Below are 21,831 nucleotides of genomic sequence, written 5' to 3'. Positions count from 1 at the left end.
ATGGGTGTAGAGAAGGAGGTTTTCTCATGTACCTTTGGTGGGATTTTGAATAGATGAAATGATTTGGAGGGGGATTTGGCAATATCTGAAAATTCTGAACGTGTGTACCTTTGACCCAGCTAGTCCACCTTCTGAGGACTCCTACAGATACATTCACACAAGCCCCCAAAGACCTGCACACAGCTGACATTGTGCTGAGACCCACTGGTTCTTTCTGCCCAAGTTTACAGTCAGAAAGAGCTCCTTGGCACTGGTTGGTGCCTCTGTTCTATCCGTTGTTAAACACTTCAAATAAGTTGCATTATCTTTTTGTGCTTAGTTACAAATTATACACTATTTAAATGCTTAGCACTAAAGGAACTTACATAAATGAAAAAAAGCAAACTGCAGAATATCATTATCGCTTGGATCATGGACCAGGGGTCAGAACGGCAGGACAAATTATTTCACTCCCCTTCCTTTTCATCTGATGGCTGAGGATAATAACGGGTGCTTCTTAGAATGTTTTCAGGAATAAATAAGATAAAATATGTAAAGTATTTATTTACACACTGCCTGGCATGCTATATACAATAGCTGATTATATTATTATTAATGATTCTTACAGTCTCATTTTCATGCATTATTTTGTTTGATAAATATTTATTGGGTACCTACGATGTATGAGGCACTGTGCATGAAGATTTAATCATGAGCACACGTTTTGTGGGAGAATCGAAGGAAAACAAACACATGAGAGTCAAATAAACAAAAGAACTAAAATTCGTGGTGTTACAGAAGAAAGAAAGAAAGGGTTGAGTTAACTTGTGGTTCTCAACCAGAGGTGTCCCCCCTCCCATTTCCGTCCCCTCTGGAGGACATCTGGCCCCGTCTGGAGCTTTTGTTTGTTTGTTTGTCACAACTTGGGGGGAAGGTGTTACTGGCAAGAACTGGTTAGCCACCAGGGATGCTAGTAAACATCCTACAATGCACAGGGCAGTCCCCACAACAGAGAATTATCCAGCCCCAAACAGCCTGTGGTTGAGAAACCCTGAACAAAATAGTGGCATTGGTGCCACTAAATTTAGGTCAGGTGGTCACAGAAGACTCCGCTGAGAAGCTGACATTCAGGACAAACGTTGACTGGTGAGAAACAGGCAGACAAGCAGCTGGTGCTGCAGGACCACTGAGGGGAGAGCGGACTTGAAAACAACAAATAGCAGTGATAAATCCCTTCCCTTGGCATGTGGTATACATATGTGCATATGGAGAGTGAAGGGCTCAGCGAAGTGGTCTTTTCTATTTCCTTTTGTATACCTCTTTCCTGCTTTGGTTTTTGAGAACAGCCTCCCACCCACCCATTTTTTTTGTAATTTAAAAAAAAAAAAAAAAAGAGGATAGGAAAACACAAAAAGCAGGCGAATTGGAAGAGAACCTTTTGTAAAACTCCAGGCAGATTTCAGAGAAGAGACAGGTTTTAGAGCAAACTGCAGGTGTCCAGGTGGCGCTGGTGTCAGAATCTGGGGTCAGTCTCTGCCTTACACTGCCTTCCACGTCCACCCGCCTTTCCACCAAACTGTGCCTGAGAAGAGCACAGGATTTAAAGCCAGGTCATTTATGTCCAGTACTTGGCTTTATCCTTTTAGCTTTGTTACATTTGGATGTGTTAAGTTATCTTGACTTTAGGGAAAAATAATAGCCTACCTTACTAGTTTGGGGATTAAATGAGGTCATTTCAATTAAGGGTTTCATAAACACAACACGGATACAGGGCGTTGAGAATAAAGAGAGTCAAGGCCCTGCTCAACAATTATTATCTTTTTGCTTTGTGCCCCTGAGTTCAAATCCCCTCTAGGTAAAGAGAAATGAGGGCTGTGCTAGAGGGAAAAAGGAGGGGGAAGGGAAGTGCAAGCAGGGAGAAAAGTGATGACAAACACAAGCAGTAGCACCAGCAGCGTTATTCCTGTAACTAAGGGGAGGAGGGTCCTCCTGATGGGATGGATAAAACCGCAAGCTGGCTGCAGCTCAGCCCCAGGCCCTTCAACAGACAATGGCCAGCTTCTCCTTAAGCAGCCCAAGACCCCCTGACCTGAGATGTGAAGAGCTGATTATAGAACCCTCGTGCAGTGCTTGGGGCCCGGCTGTCTGTGTGTTTTATAAAAATATCTCTCCCCTAGACCAGAAGCAAAAGATCCAGTGAGTGTGAGTCATGATTCCTCCCCTTAAGACAGTGCTGGGTGGAAACCATACTTTACCAGTGGTCGTTGAGCAGAACGAAATAAATAATTTCTCCAGTCACTTGATGGACCTAGTATCAAAATAATAATGATAATAATGACTGCATGTATTGATACACTTTCCTGACCTGTTTGCCTTTGAAGGGTTTGTAGCTAGGAAAAGTAACTTATACAACTCAGTATCTTTTCTTGGCCTTGAGGCAGCCTGAGAAGATAAGACAGCAATGGAATGATGTGTGCCCTGAGGGAAAAAAATAATGGTGAAGAACGTTATTAGCGCCTTTCTCAGGCACCAAACCGAAGATCACTTTTCACTGGTGCAATTTTCCAATATAATTAACATTCATATGAATTCAGCAAGTAATACATAGTAAATGTGAATCCACTTTTTTTTTTCCTTAGCACTGGAAAGAATCTTAAGTCATTGGATGGGTTTTACAGAGAGGCCCTGCCTGGGACATGAAGGGACTCACAGAGCCAGAACTGAAACTTGTTTTTCCACCTTGAGAAAAGTAAACAAACAAAAATAATCCTAAGCAATTGCTGGTTTTTCGAGCCCACTCTTCTGGGTTGTCTTCCTTGCCTGTGTTATGCGGGCTCCAGGCACTTTCTTCCCAGAAAGGATCAACAATCCAAAGGGTCCAACAAGTTTGGGACGGGCCTTGGGGGTGTGTGTGGAGGGGGAGCTGTACCAGAGGAGCCATCGCACAGAATGATGCCAGCGTTCCTCTCCGGGGCATCTCGCCAGCTTTAATAACCGCGTCCTTCGATACGATTTGCCCGAGCAAACGGCGAGCGTTGGCCGGATCCAGCCGGACCTCCAGCAAGAGAATTGAAAGTTCGACTTGTTCCTCCTCTCAATCTGAAAGAGGCTTTTAATTCTCTGCGCCCCTCCTCCTACCCTGTTCAGTTTGTTTTCTAGCTATAAACTCACTTCAACTCTCGGTTTCCATCTCGGTGGCCTGAGAATCGCAGTACTCGCCAAGTTCACTGAGAGGAAGAAAAAGATACCTTTGTGTACACAGTGAGAGCCACCGCGTGGCCGAGGACAGCCACGCGGAAGAAGGAAACATTTTGGTCTCGGGCTGATGAAAGAGGCCAGGGGGAGGGTTAAGTCGACCCGAAGGCGTGTTTGGTGGAGTGGCTTCGAAAGCGGCCGAGGCAGCCGAAGCCGCTTTCGAAGTTAGCAAACAAAGCGTCTCCCCAGTAACCACCCGGCTCCAGACGAGGCTCCTGCCACTCAGACCGCGGAGTCGCAGCGTCGGCCGCCCGGGCTCCTCCTCCTGCGTCCCTCCTCCCCCTTCTCCCGGTCCCAACGGATGTGAGCCACCAATCCCAGGGACAAACAACCCTTCAAATGCGAGGTCGGAGCGGCCCTCTAACGGGCGGCCCCCACCCTCTCCCCGCCCCACATCTGTCCTGCGCTCGGGCGCAGCCGCTGATTCATCTCCAGCCAGGCCGGGGAAGGAACTGCGCTCCAGCAAGTTGCAGGGGAGCCTCCGGGCTGGTGGTTTCCCCCCGGACCGTGTTTTCCCCTTTGCCGTTTCAGATGTGTGTTCTCTTAGGTGCCGAGCAGTCGGCACACCACAGGGAAAAAAAAAAAATCGAAAGGTTGCCGCCTTCTTAGTGAGGCTTTTTCCCTTGTATATTCACTTTAAGTCCTGTAATTGGAAAAACCACCCAAGCTTTGTAAACTCTGGCCTTAATTCACTTTAGGGGCGGGGGTGTCTTTTTTGGGAGGGTGAGTGGGTGGGAGGCTGGCTTTAATTTTCAGCGTGATCCTAAAACAGAGGCTCCAAAGTCTAGTTAGTCATCGTTTGACTGCCTTATTCCTCCCCTGGTTGAACCTTATTTCCACGGAGCTTCTGCCGGGTTCTCCATCGAGGTTACAAAACAAAAACAGCACAGAGAAACTGGGGGTAGACTCAGGCGCTGACGTCTCTACTAGGTTTATTTACGTTTAGGTGTGTGTGTGTGTGTTTTAAGTGATGGGGAAAGTCTTACTGTGGCATGTGACAGTTCGTTTACTTCAAAACAACAAGACAGACACACGCGAAAACTTCACCCAGAGGAGAGAGCGGGGAGGGGGCATGCGTTTCTTGAAATCAGCCCAGCAGCCATCTGGTCTTTTAAAAGGGTAATTTCATCTAGGAACTCCTGTTGGAGCCCTCCTCTCAACCAAAATAAACCAACAGGAACATGTGTTTACTTAATGGTTAGTTTCTGTTTGAAATTCCGGGATGTCGTGGAGAAGGGGTCCCCTAGCAGGATTTGAGTCCTAAAAGTAGACTCTGTTTACTCAAACGGAAGAGCAGCCCCGGGTGTGGGAGCCCCCTTCCCATAAAGGCGGCAGCTGCCGGGGTCCGGGGGCGGGGGTGTCAGGCTGAGTCTCAGCGGGGCGGGCGCGCGTCCGCTCTGCGCCGTCCCCAGGCAGAGACTTTTAAAGAGCATGTGAGCATGACAAGTGTCTGTCCGCAACGTGTTAGATTTCGAAACTGCCTTGCAATCCAGTCCGGAACTCGCAGCTTTAGCCCGGGGGAACAGACTTTCGCCTGGGGTGTCTGTGTCTCATCCTCCCCTCCCGCCCCACACTGTCGCTGTTCGAGGAAGAGCCCCGGGAGAAGGGTGCGCCGCGCCGCGCCCGCATGTCAATGGCAGCCGTGCATTCTGGAAGAAGTTGGTTCTTGTCCCGAATACTTTTCCTACGGAGCCCCGCCCCTTGAATCAGCGGCGGCTGACTTCTACGGCCGCTGGAGCTGGGACGGTGGAGTTGGGGCAGCTGTCAAAAACGAAACAGGAGACTTTTCTTCCCTGGGGTGGAGGAGAGGAAAGAGAGGGCGGCCTTTTTTCCATCTGTTGCAATTTCATAACCAAACGCACCCTCGCCAGCCCCGGGAAGAAAGGCCCAAAGGAGAAACTCGGAGCACTCGGTCGGTGTCACCAACGCCGCGGAGCCAGGGACGCAGGAGGCGTGCGCATAGCTGGGAGAAGGGATCACGTTTCTGGGTTCGGCCGCCCCCACGAAGGACGGGTGACAGTGGCCAGGGGGCGCGGAGTGAGGCGGCCGCGGCGCTCAGTGCCGTACTCCTGGCTGGAAGGTGCGGGGGAGGGGCGGAGGAGCGGCGGGGCGGGCGGGGGACAGGGCGGGCGGCTGGGGGCGGAGGCAGGACCTCCTGTACCTTCCCTCCTCGCCTCGCTCACTCTGACAGCGCTGAGGTGCGCCGAGCAGGAGCGGGGAACAAAGGAGCGGAGTGGGGAGGGGAGCCAGTTGGGCGAGGGAGAGCCCCCGGCTGCCAGAAGGTCCCGCCAGGAGGAAGCCCAAGTGTCACTTGAATTCTGCCCGAGGAGCGGGCGCCTGGGATCCGAGAGCCTTGTTTAGCAATAACGGCTGGAGCGCGTCCTACAAGTTACGGGAGAGTTGGCCGGGAAGGAGAACAATCGGTGGGCTCCTCCGCTCTCACTCCTGGTCCCTCGAGAACCCAGCGTTGCCTCGCGCTGGAACCGGAGCTCCAGAATGAAAAGCAAGAAAGGTAAGAGTCCGCGGGCTGCGCGCGCCGTGGGCGCGAGTCCGCGGAAAACGTGCTCGCGGGCGGCGCCGGGCTTGGGGCGAGAGTGACTTAGTGGACTTTTCCGCCCCGGGGCTCGCAGGCCGGAGCGGCGGCCGTTGTCTTTGTTGAGGCTGCGTCTGAAAAGGCAGTTGCTGTCTTCCTTCTAGACACAACACGAGGGGCTGTTGTGGGGAGACGGGCCTCTCCACGCTGCTGGCACGTTGTCAAGAAACACGCTGACCGCCTTGTTTGTGCGCCTCCAAGTTTCATTGTCTCCGCCGACACCGCACGCCGCCGCGTGGCTTCTCGCTCCTTCTCGCCGGCAGAGAGTGGGGTCCAGGTCCGGGGCACCCCCGGCCCATTTGTCCCGGTCGGGACTGAGGCGGCCCGGACGGCGGAGCCGAGGCGCCTTTGTCTGAAAGTTGAGCGTCTGGGCCCCCCCTCACTCCGGATTGGGCCGGGCACGCTCTTCGCTAGTGATGGGGTGTTTTCACAATCGGAGGAATGCGACTCTGGACCCCCAGATCGCCCTCGGGCGTCGGTACCTTTGGAAAGCTAGACTTTTCAGAATTCCCAGCCTCTAAAAGTTTTCCCACAATGAATCTGGGGCAAGAGGAAGAGTTAGTACTGAGGGCAAGCGGCGTGCAGTCAGAATGAGTCCAAATGTAACATGCAAAAAGTGAGTCTGTCATTGTTTCCACGAAGCGTTTTGGAAGCCTTACAACTAAAATTTGCCGTCAGTCTGGTTTAAAAACAAAACACACAGAAAGAAAGAAAAAAAACACCACCACGAAAGGTCAAAGAATGTTAACTCCCTTTTGAAGTTAACTTTTGAGTCCCCGCCTGGGAGGTACCCCTGAACGTTCCGTCGTGGGCCGGAGTTGGCTTTTCTGTTGTGATTTATGTCGAGTGGTTCAAAACAGAAGTTAATCGCTGGGGGAAGCCAGCGCGGGCGGGGAGCGGGGGTGGGGAGCGCTGTTGCGCATGCCCAGCAGCGTCCAGAGTTTCTCCAACTTCACATTCTTTCAGAGTCGTCCGGCGAATACAGTTAAAACGGGCTCCTGCTAGAGGGGGACACCCTTGAACCCGAGAAGGTTCCCTCGGCCACGTTTTCACCTTGGACTTTTGTTCGTTTGATCCTGGGCTGGTGACTTTGACATACGCGGAGCTCCCCACCTCCTGCTTTCCGGGCGAGAGTAAAACCCGGGCATGGGTAGTTGTAATGGGATTCCCTGCGTCCCCTCCCCGGGGGCTCGGAGGTTTGGGCGTTTAACTGGGCTCGGGGAGAAAACGCGCTCGGGGAGCGCCCGTGTGGCCTCTAGAGGCCGTGTCGACTCGTGGAGGACTGACAGGTTCAGATCATCACTGGAAGGCGTCCTCGCCCTCGTGGTTGAACTGACTGGTATAAGTTTGGGGGTTGTTTTTGATGATCCGAGAGCAAAGCTGGACTTGCGCGGGGGCGGGCTGCCCCCATTGTTCGGACTCTGGTTGGGGAGGCAATGAATATCCTCCCCGAAACACCCCCAAGGCTCTCGGGTGCCCTCCCCCGGCACCCCTATCCCCCCTCGGCACTCTCGGGTACCCAACCCCGTTCCCCACCCCACCCCCAGCAGAAGGACGCGGCAGGAACCCGCCGGCCCCTGGGGAATATTCAGGACGCGCTGCCCCGGGGCGCCAGGTCCCGCTCCTGCGCGCCGACTCTAGGAAACAATGAAAGGTGACGTGTTGGAGGGGAAACTTTGCGACTGGTTGGGAGCTCGTGCGGGGGAGCGGAGACTGCCGAGGTTGCCCGGGTTTCTTTCCCTTTTTAGGTTTTCCTGGCAAATCCTCTGCGGGTGGGCAGGCCCCTCAGAAGGCTAAGATTCACGGCCCGGTTTCTAGTTTCTTCTAGTAACCTGAAACTCGGAGGCCCGCGTTTGCTAACTCGTGCGGTCGGAGGGGCGACTTCAGCGGGGTCTGCGGAGCTGGCGGAACAAAAGCCGCCGGGCCGGGCTCCTCCCTCCGCGCGTCCGGCGCGGCCCCGCCCCGGCCTGGAGCCACCTGGGGGCCGGCGCGCCGAGTGGCCCCCGCGAGGACTCCGGAAGAGAGCTGGCCCGCCTGGCTCGCCGAGTTGGACCATTGTCTCTGTTTTGTAAAAGTCTGTGACAGTCTTTCCAAGTTTTGTTAAAAACAAAAGCACTTAAAACTCAATCGCGGAGCTGGGGATTTGTTAGGACTGTTCTGTGATAATAGTGTCTCGTCTTAGAAGGCTGAGGATGCCAAAAAGATTTCCCCAAATGACTTTAAAAGAAGCAGAAAATGAGTTGAGGAAAATCCCCGAAGTCTCTTTTTGCTCCCGGTTTCTGACTATGGAATTCTTGCTTTAGAATTGCTGTGCCTGGGGTCAGCCCAGCGCTCCTGGGATTTAGCGCCTGGGGTGTGAAGTACGATTCCTGTCGCTTCCGAGGGGTTCTGTTCAGGAAACTTGTCAGGTTAGGTTCGCCTTTTCCCTAATTGCACGCTTAAACGTTTCCTTCTATTCTTATTCCCAGGTCCTTTTCTAGCCTCTTCTAGATTTTTTTAAAAGTCAAGCTTCACAACCATTCTTTCCTCCTCCCCCGGTTCCTATTAAGAAAAGAAAATTGCTTTTTAGGGCTGTGGGATTCATAGGCCATCTTGTGGCTTTCTAAACAACATTTCCTTGTATGTGGATGGAGTAAAAGAGGCTTGTGATCCCCGAACCCCCCTCATCCCCCCCACATTTTTTAAAGTGTGAGCAAAGCAAGACGTTTGGAAACAAGTCGTAACCGGGAAAGTGTTCAAAAGCTCTGTTACAATAGGAAATGAGTAACGTGGAAAAGTCTTTTTGTTTTTCCAAGCTGAGCCACAATCCGGAGGGAGAGTTTTAATGAAAACAGCCCTGACAGCAGCAAGTGTGGTTTGCTGCAGTGAAACAGCTGGTGCAGCCAAGGAACTGAAGTCTTAACTTCCTGTTACTTAAGCTTTTGTGCACATATTGGAAATCTTTTGTTAAGTGGTCCAGAGGCCTGGCACTCATTTATTTAAATGAACTGAGAACTGAGTAAAGTCGCACTGCAGTTGGGTGTTACTTAACTGGAATCTGCTTTTGTGTCAGTAACCTATTTTGAAAGATCAGGCTTCTTGTCAAACTAAGTAAGCAGATCAAAGGACAGGCTTCAGGGCTTTTTTGTTTGTTTCAAACTCTTTATTATCAGTTTACAGTTGGGAATTCACTGTTCAATGAGCATGTTTTCACACTGTTTCCAGATTTAAAGGAAGGAGGGGAATTAAAAGCCTTGGGAAGGATGTCTAGCATTTCAGAGATTTTGAACAAACTGCTTTATTCAATGTTTCTTTAGTTAATTCAGTTACTTGACATGTTTTTAGAAGTTAAGATTTCTTAATCAGCAAATGTAAAACAGGAACATTTATACTTTCTTCACTTTTTAAAACTTTTTAATTGCTCTTCACCCAAATTTCAATATAAGTTTCTCATCTTCTCAACAGTGAAGGCACTTTCAGTTTTAAATGTGCCTCCTTTTTTAAAAACTTTTTAAAAAAGCAGTGTAATGAAAACTGCTGGGTTAGAGAAGCATCAAATATGTGGCAGTGGTTACAACTTAGGGTTCCTGGGCCTCAAATTGATGGCTGCTTGTTCATTAAGCCTTGAGCTGAAGTGAATTTGCAAAATCATCCTGCTCTTTTGTTAGAACTTGCTTTACTTTGTCTTTAGAAGTTCTGCCTTTCTGTGGACACTCCCTCCAGCCCCTTCTGCCCCCTGCAGTCCAAAACTGAAAATGTGTCACTAAGGAAGAGACTCAGTTAACTGGCGAGTTATCTCATGAACAAATCTTTGAATGAGTAGCTTTTTGAGTTTCAGTGTGTTAAAATGCTTCAAAAGGATGGGTTTTTAGAAAAATTCCTTTAAAATACATTGAATGGTTTATCACCAAGGAAAATTCCGTTTTTATTTCCTATCATAGTAAGCCGCTTGAGGCCTGTCAACAAAGCTAAGGAATGCCTACCTTTAGGTTTAATTAAATTCCTTTATATAGAAATACCGGTATTTTCAAACATGCTATGGTTTTTAATTCATTTTAAAAAATCTCAAATTTGTCTTCAAAAATGAGCATGTGTTTCTTTAGTCAGAGTAGCCTACTATAGTTCTGAAAGTAGGGGGATTTATAGTGTTTGCTAAAGTTTTTTAAAGTTCAAAATTATGTTTAAATGTCTAAAAGGGCCAAGTCTGAATTTTTGTGGGACCCAGTCTATGTGTGATTTAAATATTCTCTATGGCTTGTGAATTTTTAAAATTTCTGGTAGGATTAAAGTACTTACAAACAGAGTTCCCTCTGGGGGTTGTATATTCAGCTTTCTTTGTCATGTAATAATTTAAGGCTGAGCTCTGCTTATTGATATGGAGTTCTAGGTTCAGATTAAACTTGGCAGTTGAAGTTTATGGAAATTTTAAAATTTATTTAGTATTAGGCATCTTTTGACCTCTTACTAAAGTAGTGATAGTAGAAAAATATTTTTGTGTAATGAAATAGAACTTCAGTGGTTGTATTTTGTAAAAGGTGATGTACTGTCCCTTAGAAGTAGGGCTCTAGTTTTGAGTAAATGGGGGTAGCAATGAAAAGTAAAAGAAAAGGAACTGGCAGAAAATGTTGGCATACATTCATCTGTAGAAAACTAACTGGGTTAAGTGTGTAATTTTCCTGCCTTACAGCAGTGGAAAAAATGTACAAATCTTCCCTTTTATTTCAAAACCTTCCGTGGAAAAAGGAGGAAGAACAGCGCTTTAAATGTACATTAGGATGGCCATCGGACTGCTTCTCCTAGTTAGTGGTGACCTCACAGACAGGTTGTCAGACACATCCGACTGCTGGAGCACCTTTCCTGTTTCACACGTGGCCAGTTCCTCGCTTTGGGTGCAGCTTTGTCTCACCTGCTGGATTAGACTTCCTGAGCATCATTCAAAAGGAATGTGAGACGCTGAATCCTAGAGGAAAGTGGGTCCAAAAAGGAATCTGACGGTGGGCTGAGAATCTAGAATCTGCTGCTGGTTGAGCTACTCTTGAAATTTCACATGAGCTCTGGTGTTTCAGGACAGAAAACAGCGGTCCTTCGTTCACTCTTGGGAGTTGAGAACACACAGTTGTGCTCAGTGATCAAGAGATGGGCTTTGCAGTAGGTGCTCTGCTGATAAACGCAGTTGACGGCTGGCCTTTGTCCTCTCCTAGGTGTCGTTGCCGCGTCCGGCAGTGAGACGGAGGATGATGACAGCATGGACAGCCCCCTGGACCTCTCCTCTTCCGCTGGCTCAGGCAAGAGAAGGCGAAGGGGCAATCTGCCCAAGGAGTCTGTTCAGATCCTCCGAGAATGGCTGTATGAGCACCGGTACAACGCCTACCCCTCCGAGCAAGAGAAAGCGTTCCTGTCCCAACAAACACACCTATCGACACTACAGGTGAGGGAGAGGAGCACCAGCTCTGCACGGCGGGGGGGCGGCTTTCCCCGCCAAAGTCATTTTATAGCATTCCTGTACAGCAAGTCATTAAGCACCTCCCCACTCAAAAGGGGGGGTATCTTTTTCTTGTAAACTTTACAGTGCTAACAGTTAATAACTGGCTAGATAAAGAAACAGAAACTCTTGACAGTCATCTGTCAAATAGCATTTCCTCTAACGCCTAAAAGAGTCTGCCTTTATGCAACGCACATAAAAAGAAGGTTAAATCTTACTCTATTGCCCAGGAAACTGGTTTGATGTTTAAACAAGAACAGGCTTCAGTGAGGTAATTCGTGTTCTGTCTGTTGACACAGCCATTTGAACTGGGAAAAATCAGTAACTGGGAGGAGTGGCCCTTTTCATCCAGGAAAGGGTTTCCTGTAGTTGATTAACTTAGATGCTGGGGCCGCAGATAACAGGTTAACGTGGGGAGAGTTAACAGGTAAACGTCCCTCTAAAGTCATTTTCAGACATTTGAGCATGTCTACCTTTTTTTTTTTCTCTCTCTCTTTCTTCCTCCTGAAAAGTTTTAAGGATGGTGAGAGACCAAAAAAAGGGAATTTGTATTAGAAGAGGAAGGTTTATGACAGGAAGCAGCTCTCTTTTCTTGGCTGGACTCAGATACCTTGAGATAACTTTGTAGGTTCTGATAAGCCTTCCCATGGCTTCTTTAATGCAGAGAGAGAGAGCAGCCAGGCGTCCCTGAGAAGGTTCTCTGCCGTGTTTGCAGAGGGTTAAAGCATCCCTGTGTGATTTCAGGTCTGTAACTGGTTCATCAACGCCCGGCGCAGGCTCCTCCCGGACATGCTGAGAAAGGATGGCAAAGATCCAAATCAGTTCACGATTTCCCGCCGTGGGGCCAAGACTGCTGAAGCTGGTTCTGTAGAGTCAGTGGTGGCTCTCAGAACCTTCGCACCGGCTCTGGAGGAGAGCGCGTTTCATTCCTGTACAGCTGGACCAAACCCAGCCCTGGGGAGGCCCCTGTCTCCCAAGCCATCATCCCCGGGATCAGTTTTGGCTCGTCCATCAGTGATCTGTCATACCACTGTGACTGCGCTGAAAGATGTGCCTTTCTCTCTCTGCCAGCCAGTTGGCGTGGGACAAAACACAGATATACAGCAGATAGCAGCCGGCAGCTTCACAGACACCTCCCTCATGTACCCGGAGGACACGTGTAAATCCGGACCAAGTACAAATACACAGAGTGGTCTTTTCAACACTCCTCCCCCGACCCCGCCAGACCTCAACCAAGACTTCAGTGGATTTCAGCTTCTTGTAGACGTTGCACTCAAACGGGCTGCAGAGATGGAGCTTCAGGCCAAACTTACGGCTTAACCCCTTTTTCAAGCAAAACAGTTCTCAAAGATGTTATGATTGCCGGGGTGATGGCAAGAGATGAATTGCATTATTTTATATATTTTTTAATTAATATTTGCACATGGGATTGCTAAAATGAAGCTTCCTGTTACTGAGATGTCTTCAATGGAATATAGTCATTCCAAGAACTATAAACTCAAAGCTACTGTAGAAACAAAGGGTTTTCTTTTTTAAATGTTTCTTGGTAGATTATTCATAATGTGACATGGTTCCCAAGATCATGTGATTTTCCCCCCCTCCCTTTCCCTCTTTTTTTTTTTTGGTTGGTGTTTTTTTCAGACTGTGCAATACTTAGAGAACGTATAGCATCTTCTCATTCCCGTGTGGAACAGGATGCCCACATACTGTGTAATAAATTCTCAGTTTTTTCCCAAACAGGTATGAATCTAGTTGATTGATGCATTTTTTTTCATGACGTAATAAAGTATTTTCTTTAAAAATGACTGTAATGCAGAGTATTTTGTTGAGGGAGATGCTTCTTAAAAATGAGTAGGAATATAGCACCCCAATGAGCAGGAAGTTGGGGGTGGGGTGGAGTGTGAGTTGGGGGGTGTCACCAGCTCTTTGAAGAACTGTGGACATCGCCAGTCTGTATAAACAGGATGTGTGATATTTACTCTTGATAGGAGGCAGAGCAGGCCCTTAAATCTTTACTTAAAACTGCATGACAGATGGAAATGAATCACTTCCATTGGTGTTTAGCTCACCGCTGAATCCCTTGGTGAGCTGTCCTGCATATTTTAAGACACGACCGGTGTTGGAAAGGAAGTTCTCGGGCACCTGAGGATGGCTCAGGTTTGCAGGAGTAAGCAGTCCTCCTAGTGCTCCCGTGCATGTGACCCTCAAAATAATTTTTGTTTAGATGTACAGTTGGCCTTTACATTCAAAACGGTCTTTCAAAACACTTTCTAAAGTGATGAAAATAGTAGGATTCTGTCTCCTGTGGGATTGTCGGCATCTTAGGTTTATTTTCTGAGGTTACCGTGTGTGAGAAGTGGTGCCACACACACGTGTTGTCCGCAGGCTCGGACGATTTGCTGTGAAGCCGGGAATGCCGGGAGGGAACTGGTGGTGTTCCTTTCACTTACGTGGTTGAGCCAACATGTCACATGCCACAAAACCATTCTTTGTAGTCATGCTTAGTATGAGGTTTCGGTGTTATTACAGCCATGTTCTTTCCAGCCCTGCCCCAGCTACGATTTGTCTAAGTCTGAGGGAGCGTTAGAGCGTCACTATTGTTTAAAGAATATAGAAAAATTCTTCCAAACTTCAGTTTGTCTAATTTTGAAATCCTGTTTAGAAAGTCCCTGCTGTAGAAACAGCTAAACTCAAAAGATGTTTTAAATTGAAGAGAAAAACTGCTGAGGACAACCAAGAGGTGGAAGAAAGGCAAGGGAGGAGAATGTGGTGCTCTGGCCTGTGATGGGGCAACTTTGAAGGACCCGTCAGCCCCCGGTGGACTGGCCCCCCCTCAGAGTCACAGAAACAGACAAAACCAAAAATGAAATAAGGTGTATAAAAGGGCTAAAACAAAAATGGAAAAAAAAAAGGTGATTAAGAATCATTACTTGCTTTAATAGCTGGATCAAAGGCTGGGATTCTTTGAGGACAGATAAGGGAGGCCAGCAAACCCTGAAAGGCTTCGCTTGATACGACATTTCATTAATCATACTAGAAGTGGGGAGGAGGGAGCCATGAGTGATTTAAAAGAAAAATGTCAAGGATCGATGAAACCCAGAGGTTAAAAAAATAAAACACCTCAAATACATCCTGCTTGATGAATAACTGGTGTGTAATGAATATAATTGGAAAAGCACATGTAAAATGTATTCAAATTGAAGTCAAATAGAAATAATTTTTATACTTAGTATTTGCACGGTGTATCTTTTTTCGTTTGTTTATTTTTAACTTAATTGGTGTTTAAAGTTCATCTCTTTAAGACAGCATGTAGTTGGGTCTTAAATTTTTATCTGGCCTAACAATCTCTGCCTTTTACTTGGTGTGTGACTTTCATTTAATGTAACTATTGATATGTTTGGATTCAGTTTACCGTTTGGGATTTTTCCTCCCTCGGTTCCTCTTTTCCTGCCTTCTTTCTGGTAAGTAGACTTTTTTAAATATTTAAAAAACTTTTTTCTATTGGCTTATAAACTATTGTTTTTAATGGTTGTTCTAGGGGATTAAAATATAGCCTCATACAAAATACAGAACCTTGCAACAGTATAGTATAGTTCCATTTACTCTCCTTTTTTTGTTTTTCGTATATAACAGCTATATACCTGATAAATCCAGCAGTACAATGTTAAAATTTTTGTTTTAAACAGGAATGTGTCTTTTTTTTAATCAAGAGAAAAGAAAATGTAAACAGGCATACCTTGGAGATACTGTGGATTTGGTTCCAGACCACCACAATGGAGTGAACATCGCAATAAAGTGAGTCACAAGTTTTTTGGTTTCACAGTGCATATAAAAATTATGTTTACATCATACTGTGTATATTAAGTGTACAAAAACCTGTACATACCTTAATTTAAAAATACTTTATTTGCAAAAAAAAATGCTACCCATCATCTGAGCCTTCAGCAAGTCATAATCTTTTTGCAATACTTAATAACATCAAAGATCACTGATTACAGATCACTGTAACAAATAAAAATAAAACAGACTGAAATACTGTGAGGATGTGACACAGAGACACGAAGTGAGCACGTGCTGTGACACAGAGCGGCCACAAACCTTCAATTTGTAAAAAACACAACATTTGCATAAAACGAAGTGCAATAAAACAAGATGCGCCTGCAGACAGTCTTTTACATTTGCTAGACATTTACCATTTCTGATGCTCTTCTTTCCCTGTGCATCCAAGAGGCAAGTCATTTCAGCTTGAATTTTCTTGAGCACTGTGCAGGCCTGCTGGGGACTACTCTATTCTGGGTCATTGAAAATGACTTATTTTACTTTCATCTCTGAAGGATAGTTTCACTAAAAATAGAATTCTGGGTTTTTCCTATCACTTGAAAGGCGTTCATTTATTGCCTGGCTTCCACTGTTCCTGATGAGACACCAGCGGTCACTTGCGTCACTGTTTTCCTACGTGCAGTGGCTTTCTCTGGCTCTTTCGTCTCTGTATTTCAGCAGTCTGGCTACGATGTGCCGAGGTAGACTTGTATTTATCCTGCCCGGGGTTTGTTGAGCTTGGATCTGTGGGTTTATGTTTTGTTTTGTTTTATACCAAGTTTGGGGAATTTTGGCCATTATTTCTTCAAAAAAATTTTTTTTCTGTTTTCTCCTCTCCCAGAACTCCAGTAGATTTATAGTACGTTACCTGAGATTGTCCTGCGTGTCTCTGAGGCCCTGTTTTTCTTTCATCTTGTTCCTTTCCTTCAGATTGGATAATTTGTCTTAATTTTTAATTCCCTAACTCTTGCTGTTTCTAAGGTGCCCTTGAGGCCATCTGGTGAATTTTGATATCAGTTAGAATATTTTTCATATGCAGAATTCCCAATTGGTTCTTTTTATATCATTGCTATTTCTCTGCTGAGATTCCCCTTCAGTTTAATAATTATGAGTATGTTTCCTTCTAAGCTATTTATAATAGCTTCCTTAAAGTATCTGACTGCATTTTGCTGCAACAGGCGTCACATATTGCCACTATTTTGCTTGTCTGGTGATTTTTTTACTATATGTTGGACATCATGGATGACACATTAATAAGGATCCTGGATTCTGCTACATTCCTCTGGAGAATGTTCATTTTTGTTCTGGCAGCCAGTTCATTCGGCTGGATTGGCCTCAGTTCCTGTCTCCGCTGAAGCAGAGAGGAGCTCAGATCTCCAGTCAGTTCTTCCCGCCGCTGCCTTTCTGTGGACGCCCTGGGATCTCCCTGCGCAAGCTGACCAAGGATTTGGACAGAGTTTCAATTCTGAGTTTGAGGTTTATTCCTTGTGCAGCTCCTTCCTTTCCAGGATTCCTCTCCTAACTTTCCATCTGCTCTGCCAGCCCCAACTCTGTCCTTGACATCCCAAGCCACTGAGCCTGTAGCTCTCTGCCACCCTTAGCCTTCCGAAGGATGAGAAGTGCTCCCAGGCATCAAGGCACAAACTTGCACATCTCACCCCCTTGAAGTTCCCTTCTTTTAGGCATGGATGACCAGCCCTCTAGTTACTTCTAAACTCTCAACCAGGAGTTCTCAGACATATCTGTACATTGGAATCACCTGGAAAGCGTTACAAACAACAACTGTGGCTTGGGTTTAGGAATTTTTCTAAAGATCCCTTGGTGATTCTAACACACAAATTTGGGAACCACTGCTCTAAATTATTCTTTAAATTAACCATTGTTTCTCTTGTAAGTAGAACATCAGGAGTTGACAATTCATTCTCTTTCCAGACCTTAAAAAGTTTGTTTTGTAGCCTTTTTTGGAGGCATTCAACAATTTTTGTAAAAGAAGTGCAATTTGTCATAGAATTACCACCCAGTGCAACTTCGCCCATGAGAGTGTAATTTGGCACCGGGCTCATACTGTAGTAGACGAAGGGCTCGTACAACGGGTAAAAACCAAGCCACTCACAAACGACCTAACACTGCAGGAAGGCAAACATGCATTTGTATCAAGCCAAAAAAAAAAAAAAAAGAAAAAAGTTTACCTCTGGAAACTGACCAGAGAGTGAAAAGCAGTGTCAGAGATCAAATTTTAAAGGTCTCATTAAGGGGAGAATGTGTCAGGTTTTGATCTCAAACTAAAAACAGACTGCCATCTGAGATGAGTTTTATTTATGATGCAAAGACTGAAAACAGAAAATATTCAACCTTGTGGCTGAAGGAAGAGCAGTAACCTAAGGTTGACAGTCACAATAGGACAGCTGACGATTAGGCGAACGTGATGAAGTGATGAAGACAGCAGCAGGGACCACAGGGGTTTCACCAAAAGTCAAGGAAGCAGGTTTTGAATGAAATGTTTTCTAGACACCAATAGAATGTACAACCTTCGAAGCACTGAGTCAGTGACTTACAAATGGAATGAAACCCCGTACTGGGAATTTACTCAGACTTGACGAGAACAGACATTTAACCAATAGCACACAGATAAGGAAAATGAAACCACAGAGAGGTTTTTCTAGAAGATAAGTTATTATCCTAGGAAGTTTGCTAGCTTCATTTTTTTGTTTTTTAATATTCCAAACTTGTCTTTATAAATAAAGTTACTGAAACTTGAACATGTTCGCATTTGATTGGATCACTTAAATGTATGATCTTAGGACAAATTCAGCTGTTCTATCTTGTTTCAAATTATATATATACTTAATACTCTAAAGGCATGTATTTTTCATATAAGTTTTAATATTAGAATAGGGCTTTTAGAGACTATAAATAGATTGAAATAATCATCTAACTTTTAACATAACCAATTAAGTAAGATTTTGTTACCTTTTGACTTGTTACCTAATCTGATCACTAATGTTTTGTTGCTTGAAAGTTCTTTCCAGTGATTTTCATTTTGAAATTTCATTTCTTCAGATGAGTCTGAAAAGCCGATGTGCACATTTACACGAGTTAACTTTTCTTTCCCCCCAGCACACTTGTGCAGTAAATCTCCACAACCTGGAACATCACTTATTTTAGATTCTCTCATCAACAGGTCTTCCATCTGTAACGTTTCTGGTAGCGTCTGTAAATTGTTAGCATTATCTGGAAAAGAAACAAGATAATTATTGAACACTGTTGTTTGTTATATCATGACTACAACAGTCATTGGACACTGTGGGTGCGTGTCTCACCCTGTCCCCACCACCCTGGTGAGAGACGTTATTCCCATTGTGTGGCTGAGGAAACTGGGCTCCTCCGAGTTCAGCCTGTGTGTGTCACCTGCCGGGACAGAGCCCACATTCCCTGCGTGATTTGGCAAGTTCACACTTTGCACACACTATGCCTGAAATGAAGCAACTTGGAACCGTCCCATTTTTATCAGACTGTTCGGTAAAGATTTGATGGTTGCTTTGGCAGATGATCACGCACACGTTTTATCTTTCAAGTACCTCCACTTAATTTTCTGCCATCAGTTCCTCCCCCTGCTTCTCTCTTCAGCCACATCTGCTTCTCAGGGAGACTGGCACAATTTGACACATCCTCCTGATTTCCTAAATCGTATGACCAGCCAGGTCCTGAAATAATGAGCTCTCCAATGCCAAGAACTCTGTGGTGTATCTTCTCTGTGTCTTAACACCTAATCTGTTCCTCAGTGCGTTTCACTCCCCTTTCTAAGTATCTGCTTTCCGAACCTGCGACCTTGGGCTGCTACCTTTTTTCAGGAAGTTTCTGTTTTTCATTTTGACTGTGAGCATCTTTAGACTTATTCTAGTGGCTACAGTTACTCCTTGTTGCTCCTTTCAATTTCCTCTGTATAAAATTTTGTTGAAATATGTCTTTTAAGCTCTATTTCCCCAAATAGAGATGAAGGACTGCTCTGGGATGAAGGTATAGCTTCAGCGAATAACACTTGAAGTTTTAAAAGACAAGCGAGGATTTATGCGATGCCTCCCCATTCCTCTCCTCCAGCCCCCAAAACGTCCACCTTTTGTGAAATGAGGCAGGCATGTTGATTAGAGCCAGAGGTTTTAATGGTATACACCGTGGGTCAAAGATCAGCTTTAAAATAAATGAATACCTCCATGGGAAGAAAATAAAGCAGAGCATGGTTTTCCCTTCAGAGACCTAAGATACAGCAAGAATAAACTTGGCCTGTGTACGTTTTCTAAAAGGACTGCCACCTCCGAGCTTGACTCAAAGATTAACTTGACTTGGTGAGATGTGCTACTGCTGGCAGGCAGGTGCTGCCCTGATTCGCCAACACCCTGTAAATTGGAACCTGCAGAGGTACCTTTGATCAGCAATCAGAGCCTCACCGGCTTGGCTCGGGGAACATCAAAAGAACTGGAAAGCAGACTCTAATCTCAGCCTTCCTGATTCTACGGCTGTCCTCTGGGTTCTCACAGCTGCGTGTTTTCTTCCATTGAAGGGCGTGTTCCATGATAATACCTGGTGTCACAAACTCACAGGGACAGGTCGGGGTGTCCCTCTTCGTAACTCAGATCTCTGTGAATGGAAGGTCAGGGCTGTTAAGGCGCGTTTGGGAGGACATGTACACGAGTATGTAAATTAATGTCTCTGGCCTGATGCTGAAGGTAACCGGGAGAAACAGTTCAGTTTGGGGGAACTCTTGTCATGCAAAGCAGCTACCAAGTGCACTACATTCTGTTCATCACTCCGATAATAGGTATGAATGAGGTTAACTGGGAATCCAGCAATGGACTGGGAATTCTGAGTTACAGACGTGGCAATGTTCCTTACCAAGGCACACTTATATTGAAGGATGATACGTTACATAACAGCCAGTCTTTTAAAGAATTTTTAATTAAAACAATATTTTTATTGGCGTCTCATCCTCTCTACACTCAGTTACAAGTCAGTACTAGTCCTTGCGCTTTGTTTCCCTTTGAAGGCCCATAGAGTTTTGGCCTCCAGGATTTTAGGCATCTGTGTCCAGATTTTTTAAAAAATGCTTTATTTTATAACATTGCATCAGGAAGTATTGTAGAACTAGGGGCACAGATAAAAGTGATTTGAATTTATGGAGCCTCAAGCAAGTTATTTGATATCTCTATGCCTGGCTTTTTCGTCTCTAAGTTTGGTAAAGGTAAACCCTAAGTCTCAAGGTTGTTGAGAGGATTAAATAAAGTGACAAAGTGGAAACACTTTACAAGTTTTAGAGCAAAGCAGACGGAGCTGCAAATTGCTGCACCTTGGAATGAACCTGCCTGCACACACCCACCGTCAGGTGCAGAGTCCTGCCTGGCATGGCCACCCAGCAGGTGAATGTCCCTAATCCGGGTTCAGCCTTTGATCTTGTCCTGCCGGGCCCTGGCCCTGTCTGTCCTTCCCTCGCTGCAGCCTGCCTTCAGGACAGCGGCTGTTCAGTGCCCTTCCCTGTCCTGAAGGCTGCCTCGGCTGCCTTCCCTCTGAGTGTGTTACACACAAAAAGGGAAGTGAAGGCTTCAGAAACGGGTTGTGGGTGGGAGAGGGTGGTGGCCATTAAGCTGAAGACTAGGTAATCATCATCTCAAATTAGCTGTTTGAATTTTTACCACTGGCATCATTCCTGCAAAGTGCAAAGTAACAGTGGTTTGTAGTTACTCCGGGGCCTCTGATGTGCTTTCTCTTCCGCCCTCTGGGCTCCCTTAAGAGGAATACTCTGAAGAGATCTCATTTTGCCTTTTGTGATATGTTTTTTCCCCTAGTTCTTCTGAAAGATGCTAACTTTATTATGACTGTGGAAATATTTTCATTTCTTCTTGGAGGTAGAAGGACTTTTAGGGGTCATTGAGATGGGAAGAGAAAACTGGGTTTGTCTCTTAACATCTTCAAGGTACTTCTCCAAGCCTCAGTGTCCTCATCTGTCTTGTACTCCAGAGAATATTTATCGCATATCTCGTCTTTTACCAGAAACAATACCTGGTTGGCTAGAATCTCTTTGGTCTGTTCTTGGATATTTTGCTTCTGCTTCCTTCCTCAGCTATGCAAGGAAAATTCTTCTCCTTCAGCTTTCCTCTTCTGTCATGCTTTATTCTCCTCTTTTCTTTCTTTATCCTTTTGTATTCTTTTACCAGTTTATTATAAAGGAGATTATAAAGGATACAAATAAATAGCCAGATGAAGAAGTATGCTGGGCGAGGTCTGGGAGGGTCCCCGGGACAGCAGTGTCTGTCTCCGTGGAACTGGGGTGTTCCTCCCTCCCGCACGTGGATGCAATCCTGAACCCAGAAGCTTCCTGCCTTCTGTGATTTTGAGACACAGTCGAGCCCCCGAATCCCCAGATGCGAACCCCGCATGAGGAGGGCTCTCTCTACTCAGGGTACTACGGCCATTTTCCATAAGGGACTCGAGCATCCACAGGGTCCTGAAACCAATGCCCCCAAGTCCCCCAAGGACCCTGAGGGGTGACGGTGGGGGTCATTTAATCTGTTTCACCTGCAACCTGCTTTCACTAGTCAAGTTCGCTTTGATTGTTGCTGCAAAAACCTTGCATGTCCCCTGAGGCCTGTGTAGCCCAAACAATGAGACGCATGCCCGAGTTGTTTTCCAGGAACCTGGAGTCAGCTGTGCCTAGTTGGAGCTGAACCAGTTA

At 46.0% G+C, this 21,831-nt stretch overlaps 1 protein-coding gene across 5 annotated transcripts; it reads left to right on the top strand.

The window, feature by feature from the left end:
• Nucleotides 1–4,728: 4,728 nt before the first annotated feature.
• TGIF1 (TGFB induced factor homeobox 1) lies at nucleotides 4,729–13,093 on the top strand. 5 transcript variants are annotated; one of them, XM_074352501.1, is made up of 4 exons: nucleotides 5,183–5,314; nucleotides 5,426–5,746; nucleotides 11,008–11,234; nucleotides 12,033–13,093. In XM_074352501.1, exons 2-4 carry the CDS (start codon nucleotides 5,731–5,733, stop codon nucleotides 12,606–12,608), a joined length of 819 nt encoding a protein of 272 aa, XP_074208602.1. In that variant the 5' UTR covers nucleotides 5,183–5,314; nucleotides 5,426–5,730; the 3' UTR covers nucleotides 12,609–13,093. The 5 variants fall into 5 exon arrangements, with proteins under 5 accessions (XP_045374854.1, XP_074208602.1, XP_045374855.1 ...); XM_045518899.2 differs by lacking the exon at nucleotides 5,183–5,314 and adding an exon at nucleotides 5,932–7,481 and having other exon boundaries at nucleotides 5,341–5,746; XM_045518898.2 differs by lacking the exon at nucleotides 5,426–5,746 and having other exon boundaries at nucleotides 4,729–5,314.
• The last annotated feature ends 8,738 nt before the right edge of the window (nucleotides 13,094–21,831 follow it).

This window comes from Camelus bactrianus, chromosome 24 (assembly GCF_048773025.1).
Source record: "Camelus bactrianus isolate YW-2024 breed Bactrian camel chromosome 24, ASM4877302v1, whole genome shotgun sequence".
NCBI classification, from domain to species: domain Eukaryota; kingdom Metazoa; phylum Chordata; class Mammalia; order Artiodactyla; family Camelidae; genus Camelus; species Camelus bactrianus.
This window is presented reverse-complemented; position numbering and strand designations above follow the sequence as displayed.